At 37.0% G+C, this 8,532-nt stretch overlaps 1 protein-coding gene across 2 annotated transcripts; it reads right to left on the bottom strand.

Annotated features, from left to right (window-relative positions):
• Positions 1-3,286: 3,286 nt before the first annotated feature.
• Positions 3,287-7,378, bottom strand: LOC107038865. 2 transcript variants are annotated; one of them, XM_015258177.2, is made up of 5 exons: positions 6,914-7,378; positions 6,695-6,769; positions 4,744-4,970; positions 4,421-4,589; positions 3,287-3,615 (listed from the first exon to the last, which is right to left on the bottom strand). In XM_015258177.2, exons 1-5 carry the CDS (start codon positions 7,176-7,178, stop codon positions 3,380-3,382), a joined length of 972 nt encoding a protein of 323 aa, XP_015113663.1. In that variant the 5' UTR covers positions 7,179-7,378; the 3' UTR covers positions 3,287-3,379. The 2 variants fall into 2 exon arrangements, with proteins under 2 accessions (XP_015113663.1, XP_015113662.1); XM_015258176.2 differs by having other exon boundaries at positions 6,695-7,378.
• Between the last annotated feature and the right edge of the window lie 1,154 nt (positions 7,379-8,532).

Raw genomic sequence — 8,532 nt, 5'->3', positions numbered from 1 at the left:
AAGTAACACCCGGACGAGTGCTGATTTCTTTCATCCCAGTACTTTCCGTTTCCAAGGAAGTGCGATACTCATAGAATAGGAGAGAGTGGGACAGAGCGGGCGATTGTTTCACCTTCAATATCTCAAAAACGGCTGAGTGAAATTGTCCATTTTTTCTTTCATTTTCAAGGTATTTTTTTAAGCCTCAAAATGAGCGCTGACTCAACTAAATTGCATCGCTCGGTCGGGAGATATTGACGATTGAAGACCGTTTGGTCTACCTCGTCTGCAAGCGTGTTTAATAGATTCCAGCAATTATCGCTTAGCGCCACTGACATTTTAAAATGTCGTTAAATTGTCATGTAAGGCTGCAATAATTGTATCAATACACCGGTATTATTCAGTAGTTTTTTTTACTCGGAGCCAAAGAGGGATAAGAAATAGGTGTTCAACACGAGCATTAAATGGAGAATGAATATGATAATTCGAGGAGAAGTGCAAGTGTTAATGTTGAGTTGTCTGTTCCCACCTGCGAGAGATTTCTAATCGAATGAAAATATTGATGAATGGTGTTATCCGTGTGGAATTGTGACCTATCAGCTATAATATATGCAGAAATGCGGACATCTGGAGCCCATTCAACTGGCCCCTATCAAGGTTGACGCCCAGGCATTGAGACAAATCCCGAAATTACTCATAAATTATTAATAATTCTGAGTTGAAAATTGTACCTTTTCGGTTTGAATTACTGGGCTGACGATGGGATGGAACAATATGAATGGAAATAGTGTCCACTGGTGTTATTGAATCTTCGTCGATTGATTTTCATAAATGAATTTGACGGTCTTGTGAAATAGCGTTGAGACATTGAGATCGAAATTTATCCCGTGATATTTGGCAATAGATGACGAATTGTTAGAAAGAATGATGATAATTCGTATGAAAAATCGATTGTAGATATCATTAATTGATTTGTTATATTAATTTGTTCAATTGAATTATTTCCTTTGTTCGTGGGTTCAAATTCAACCTCCGGCGATTTATTCGCATTTTCTCAATTTGATGATGAAAAGAAATAAGTATTCGTTGCATGTGACGAAAAATTGAAATAAGAGTCAAGTTTGAGTTTTTTATTTTCGTTTACTATAATTTTTTTATTATTTATTCATTAAAATGAACTGTTTCTCTCCAAAAGAATTAATTTCAACCCCTAATTGTATGATAAATGATATAGTCTCTGTATATTATAAAAATATAAATCGACTTCTGGTGATGAAAATTCGGTGCTCGAAGTTGAGACTCCAAAATTAAGGGCCAGAAATAAAGGGTCAGTAGGATGAAAATAAGGGTCAGATTAAGGGTCCCAAGAGTCAGATTAGGGTTTGCAAGGGTCAGAAAAAGGTCTAAATAAGGGTCATGGGGGTCAAACTAAGGGTCACAAGGGTTAAAATAAGGGCCACAAGGATCAAAGTAAGGGTCACAAGGATTATAATGAGGATCAGAATAACGGTCACGAGGGTAAGACTAAGGGTCGCAAGGGCCAGATTAAGGGTTACAAGGGTCAGAATAAGGGTCTAAAAAAGGGTTATGCTCAAAATAAGGTTCAGAATAAGGGTCATGGCTGTCAAAAAAGGGTCTAAATAAGACTAATGATCACAAGCGTCAGATTAAGGGTTACAAGGGTCAGAATAAGGGTCGAAATAAATTTTATGATTAAAATAAGGTTCAGAATAAGGGTCATAAAGGTCAAAAAAGGGTATAAATAGGGGTCATGGGGGTCAAAATATGGGTCACGAGGATTATGATGGTCAGAATAAAGGTCACGAGGGTTAGATAAAGGGTCACAAGGGTTAGATTAAGGGCTACAAGGGCCAGAATACGGGTCATGATGAAAATAAGGTTCAGAAAAAGGGTCATGAGGGTCAAAATAAGGGTTAGAGTAAGGTTCACGGGGGTCATATGGAGTTTGGCGAGCGGAGCGAGGGGGCGTAGCCCCCCCCCCGTTTCGGAATAATGATAAAGTCACTTGTTCCCTGAACTTTCAAAGTGAAATGATTCCTACCTACGATCATAACCCATTGAATTTCAAACCCCACTCCAATGAAGCAATTTCCATAATCGTGCTACTCGTTAGTCTTCCCATAATTACCATTCCTCTTAAAACTCATATTCAACCGAATTCTTCATCTCAGAAGTGTTCAATAATTGTTTTCCCAGAGTTCATAAATGTCTTCGTTAAATGTCTGTGTAATCTTTACGAGTCTGTATGTGAGATATTCAGATGTTGAGGTGAATGATAAACAGTCGTTAGTGTTGGAGGCGGCTTCTTCGCACTTTGCGCGATTAATCCGTCAGCTCGGTGGATAGGCTAAGCGTCCCTCTCTCGTGCCGCTAAGGCGTGCAAGTAGCGAATCCCCGGCGATTCTGTGGGTGACCCCTTCATGTATCGTGAAACGCCACGGGTCAATGGTGTCAAGTCGTGGCACTCGACTCACGGATAACGCCGTAGCTTTTATACCTGGTTTCAACTGGCTATATACCATCATTTGATGGCTACTATTTTCCAATGAGGCGTATATCTGAGGCGATGATGATACCACTGGGAAATTACTTATCAGTAGACTTGAATGGATGACATCAATATGGTGATATCGATACGAACAACTGCGATTTTTAATAGAGTAGAGTGAAACAAGTGGGAAATTGCTGTCATGATGGTCATTAAACCTCGCTTAGTCGTCTCTTACGCATTAAAAACGAAATAAATAAATAAATACTCATTTATTTATTTGTTCGTCTCTGGTGTCACAAACGTTTGCTTTGCTTTACACCTGTGCAAACATCGTATCCTTGATATTTAGATAACGTCAGTTATATAAGATTTCTTCAAAATTCATATTTTCATTCAATTCAACTCTGTTTTACATTCGTTAAGATTTAATATCACTGTTAGTCCTCACTTATTTGTTGCTTTTCTCGTTGAGTAATAACTAACCAATTTAACCAACGGATTTTTCGTTTGCTCGCTAGGGAATTTCGGTTTAATATTTTTACCGTGCCCAAATTATTATTTTTTTGAATGCATTTTGTAGGAAAACGGAGTACTTAATCGAAAATCGGCCTCCGTAGTTGAGTTCCCCGGAATGTTCTCTTTATTCCTGATACAAGTATTCATTTTTTCGAATCGTTTTTCATGTAGTTTCGTCCAAACAGATATCGAAGAGTCGTGGTATGGACCGTCAAAAGCATATACCCCTCCCTCTGGTTTGCCGTCGGTGGTAAAAAGGAGGAAATGAAAATTTCAACATTTCTAATTTTTCAAGCATTTATTAATACAAAAATATTATAAAGTCGGAGGAAAGCTCAGTAATCATCTCGTGCTTATCACTATTCGTATCTTCTACTCTGACGCCGATGTGTCAAGCCTGAATCTCTCGCCCATCCACGTATTAGACATAATCGAGTCGGCGTCGAGAATATCCTCTTCCTCTTTAATAACAGTCATGGAACTGTGGAGCAGTTTTTTATTTTTTTCCGATCGCTGTCCGTCCCAGCCTTTGGATTGGGTGAGGGCCGTGCCCACAGCCGCCTTAGCCTCCTTGTCCGAGAGGCCCTCGTGAGTGGCCATAAGTGCCTCTGGAGATTTTAATTACAATCATATTAGATTGATGCAGTTATACTCGTGCGTGCCTTTTTCCGCACGTCTGGTTAATTATACCCCCATCAACAAATATATAAAAAATATTTATGATATGGGCCAATTCCACATATTTTTCAAATTTATAAAGAATAGATTAAAAAAATTGAAAACATATTTTACATTTTTTTAAACATAAATTGGACCAATTTGAGATATTTTTTTATATATTTTTCAAAAAATAAATTTGTCTGTCTGGGTACTCTCTATGATTTACTTCGCTTCGAATTCTTTCACTACAGTTATTCATTCTGTTTTGTCTAGGGGAAGGGCGTGTACGTAATCTAATATTGGACGACGAACGGCTTTGTCTATTTTAAATACATGACGTTTATAAACCCCTCAGTTCTTGTAGCTGAGTGGGGAAATAAGTTCACAACATCGATTAAATTGTCGTAGTGCGACGTTTCGCTTAATATTGTTGCGTATTTCTTCTTTTCCTTCCTCTCAACTTGTTATTCTTATTCGTTTACCTTCTATTCATCACTCTATCCCCCCCATTTTCTTTAATAAACATTCATTTATTATCAAACCCACTGGAATTCTACATCACAATATATTAGCTTCATCAGGCTCTTGACGTAATCAATGAATGACTCTCAAATCGAATATAAACACGCCGATAATGCCATTCTTTCTTTACATTATTGGCATGGGTTTGGAGTTATTATTCATTGAAGTGGCTGTGAGATACTTCAGCTGAAGGAAAAAAATTTAAAGAATAAAAATGACTTCTTTTATCACCTAGGACACATCCCATAAATTTTGGTACATGTGTTTCCATGACCAATTTATCAGTCATTTTTTTCGTAGCGGTGTACTGTGTTGCCACGGTCCTCCCGAGAAATTTTCTCAGTATCGATGTAGCACTTATGGAGACCTTCGACGACTTCAACCGCTTCATCACTTGGAGCTTTAAAAAAATATAACGTGATGAAATTTCAAGTGTATTAATGACACTATTTTTCAAACTTCAAATATGAATGGAGTAATTGCGCAATTGGGGTATTCTAACGGTAACGGATATTTCCATTAATCAACTTTCCAAATTTGTGATGAATACTTACAGTATCGGAGAGGCACCTTCTGTCATCTGTCAATTTTTGTTCAAAGTGCAGAAGGGCGTTTACGGAATTTATTGGTAATTCAATCTCGTGTTTCGTGGGAATTGAGAAGTCGGCGGACACGAAGTCGTCTTTTACTTGGAGGCAGTCCTCGATGTTTGCCAGGGTCTCGCGATTTTTCTTAACGTCTGTTTCAATCGAAACCAACTTCTTCAAAATTTCTTTGAGGACTGGGGAAATGAGGAAATGGTCATTCAAATTAGTAGAACACATTAGATTGAGTAAATTCATTCTGGTCGGGGCTCATTTTCAAGATTGAGAAAATATCTGGGAACTTTTGACGATTTCATCAATCAGAAATTGAATAATTGTTCAATTATTATTATTACATTGCATAATAATAATCCGATAAATTTTTTCATCGACGATTTGAATTCTTTGCTATTTTTTTATGTATTCTATGAAAATGTGAGGATAGAAATTGAATTTATGGGTATTGGTTCATTACTCGAAAAAATATATCAATTTTGAAATTTTCCCTAGACATTGAAATATTAAAAATTCTGTTTTCGTGATGATCTCGTTTCTCTTCCTCTCTTCACTTTCTTCCATCAGAAATAGATAATAGAAAGATAATACATTGATTTTTCTGCATAAAAAAAAACGTTTTGAAATTTTCAAATTGAAAAATCGATTTTTTAAATTTATTTCTGATTTTCCTTCCCTACATTTTCCGTATTTCCTATTTCTGTGGACGAAATACGATCACAGAAATTAAAAATGTTAATCTCCCTTCATTTTTTAAAGAAAAAAACAATTTGAAAAATTTCGAAAAGACAGAAAAATAAATTTTTTCATTTTATTGACTCTTTGCGATTTCCTTCTTCGGTTCCATTGAGATGACATCAGAGGGATTTAAAATGTTCATATTCGTTCACATTTTCAGATCATCGGTGCTAATTACGTTAAAGAAAAAAAAAAAGAAATAAAAAATTTTAGGTATGAATATCGAAAATTGTTTGTCGATCCGTATTTTCACGTGATTTATGGGGAATTCCTCTTCAATGTTGTAACTTGGGAATTAAGTAACAAAAATATATATAATATTGCATAATAATAATCCGATAAATTTTTTCATCGACGATTTGAATTCTTTGCTATTTTTTTATGTATTCTATGAAAATGTGAGGATAGGAATTGAATTTATGGGTATTGGTTCATTACTCGAAAAAATATATCAATTTTAAAATTTTCCCTAGACATTGAAATATTAAAAATTCTGTTTTCGTGATGATCCCGTTTCTCTTCCTCTCTTCACTTTCTTCCATCAGAAATAGATAATAGAAAGATAATACATTGATTTTTCTGCATAAAAAAAAACGTTTTGAAATTTTCAAATTGAAAAATCGATTTTTTAAATTTATTTCTGATTTTCCTTCCCTACATTTTCCGTATTTCCTATTTCTGTGGACGAAATACGATCACAGAAATTAAAAATGTTAATCTCCCTTCATTTTTTAAAGAAAAAAACAATTTGAAAAATTTCGAAAAGACAGAAAAATAAATTTTTTCATTTTATTGACTCTTTGCGATTTCCTTCTTCGGTTCCATTGAGATGACATCAGAGGGATTTAAAATGTTCATATTCGTTCACATTTTCAGATCATCGGTGCTAATTACTTTAAAGAAAAAAAAAAAGAAATAAAAAATTTTAGGTATGAATATCGAAAATTGTTTGTCGATCCGTATTTTCACGTGATTTATGGGGAATTCCTCTTCAATGTTGTAACTTGGGAATTAAGTAACAAAAATATATATAATAACAATAAAAATGAATAAAATTCAATTAATCCAATAGTGAAGACAGAACCGGAAAGAAAATACAATCCTATAAATTAGTCGTTCGCTGATTAAAATAAATCCAAAAAAATGAATTGAAAAAAAAAAATCTTACTGGCAGGACTGCAGCACTCGTTTTTCTCCGTTGCCTCTTCCCTTCTCTTCTTGGCGGGTGGGGGTGGTGCGTCATCTAAGAATATTTTCGCGGATCTCGGTAAACTTGGAAGAAGTCTCGCTCGCAATATAACAAGCAAGGGCTCCAAGTGAGCCGGTGGTATTTGATACTGAAGTGCCCATATCCTCAGCTGTTTAATCTCAATTATCGATACATTACCTTCTTGATTGTTTATCTCTTGGCTCTCACCCTCACTCGGATTTTCCTCCTCATCGCTCGAGGTATCATCACCATTTGCATTGCGTTTAGTGCCCCTTTGTCGTGTAACAGGCACAACTGGTGAATTTCGTTCTCTCCTTTCACCGAGACCATCCGGCGGTGCCTCGACACCACCAATTTCCTTTCTCATCGACTGCCTCAGTGTCTCCATATATTCGTAATATCCACTCGACTCGCTTCTCTCTCGTCTATTCTGCCCCGCCATATCACGCCTAGCCTGAGATTTACGTGACAAAATGCGTCGACTAATTGCTCAACTCAATTAATCGATCGCTATAACTTCTAATTAAGTCATCGGGGGAATTCTCAATCGACCCCCCTGGAATTCCTGTGTCACGCTTACTTTTTTCGTTATAACCTCGCTAACGCGAGCTTGGGATAATATTGCGTGGCGGTTGTCGTGAGTGTTGCGCAGGTACTGATGGATTTTTTTTCCAGCTGCAACCTTGCCGCAATATTAGATCGCTCGTTGGAAACGCCAGCCGCTGGCTCGTTGCTTGCCGCGGGGTATACGGGTATCACTAGATGGCGAGGGCTAACGTGTGGCAGCACTGCCAGGCGCCCCGCGTATTTTTTAAATTTTACATCCGCGGTTTTTTTTTCTGAACTAGATGGGGAGTACAGGGGAGCGATTTTGCTCAGTTTATGTCCACGTAAAATCGTAAATTTCAACCAATGACAGTCCTGCATTCAAAATACTCGAATAGGATTGGTTGAAATTTATGATTTTATGTCGACGTAAAACGAGCAAAATCACTCCCTAGAGCTGGACACGTGGGACCATGTCCTTTGGTTTAATTTTACTCATTCTTATTCCCAGAATTCTTAGGAATTCTGGGGGGCACTTTACAGTCACGTTCCTCGTCTCATGACGGAGACTCTTATACTATTATTATTATCTCTCTATATAAATAAAAAAATAAGGTGAAAAATTCAGGGGACACTCAAGTTCAGGGGACGCTTAAATTCAGGGGACGCTGGGTGCCTATACGAGGAGGTGCGTGTATTTATAAGAGATGTCTATATGAGGGGGTGGTCATAAAGGGGATATCGATATTTATGGAGGATTACTATATTAGGGGGTGCTCATATGGAAGATGTTTATGGGTACGGTCACACCGCTGCGGTCACACGGACGGGGGGGGGAACGAGCGAAGCGAGTGGGGGGGCGCAAAGCCCCCCCGGGTTGGCGAGCGGAGCGAGCAGGGGGCGAAGCCCCCTAGTTGTTCTAATATTCGGTGGAGAATAGTCTGAAAAACGCAATGGGGCAGCAATTTTTTTCAGTACAAAAAAAGCACATTATTAACACATTATTAACNCGGGTTGGCGAGCGAAGCCAGCAGGGGGCGAAGCCCCCTAGTTATTATTATTATTATTATTATTATTATTACTATGCATTTATTGAGAAATTGAAGAAATTGAGAATTAAATTTTTTATCGGATTATTATCATGTAAAAAATAAAATATAATAATAATAGTAATAATAATGATGGGGATGGAAATAGGGAATAAAATAAGATAGTTTATTAGAACTGAATAAAATGGGTTTATTCAAAAA

This window comes from Diachasma alloeum, unplaced genomic scaffold (genome assembly GCF_001412515.2).
Source record: "Diachasma alloeum isolate Michigan unplaced genomic scaffold, Dall2.0 Dall_scaffold_00289, whole genome shotgun sequence".
Lineage (NCBI taxonomy): Eukaryota > Metazoa > Arthropoda > Insecta > Hymenoptera > Braconidae > Diachasma > Diachasma alloeum.
The sequence above is the reverse complement of the archived record's forward strand: the minus strand, read 5'-3'. Positions and strand labels throughout refer to the sequence as shown.

What these genes read in the sequence shown, in the direction of transcription:
- LOC107038865 (XM_015258176.2), bottom strand. Translation starts at nt 7,178, where the DNA reads ATGGCGGGGCAGAATAGACGAGAGAGAAGCGAGTCGAGTGGATATTAC. An exon ending in CGAGTGCTGCAGTCCTGCCA is followed by an intron (nt 4,971 to 6,694) that starts GTAAGATTTTTT and finishes TCATTTCCCCAG; the next exon opens with TCCTCAAAGAAATTTTGAAG. An exon ending in ATTTATGGGATGTGTCCTAG is followed by an intron (nt 3,616 to 4,420) that starts GTGATAAAAGAA and finishes TAAAATCTCCAG; the next exon opens with AGGCACTTATGGCCACTCAC.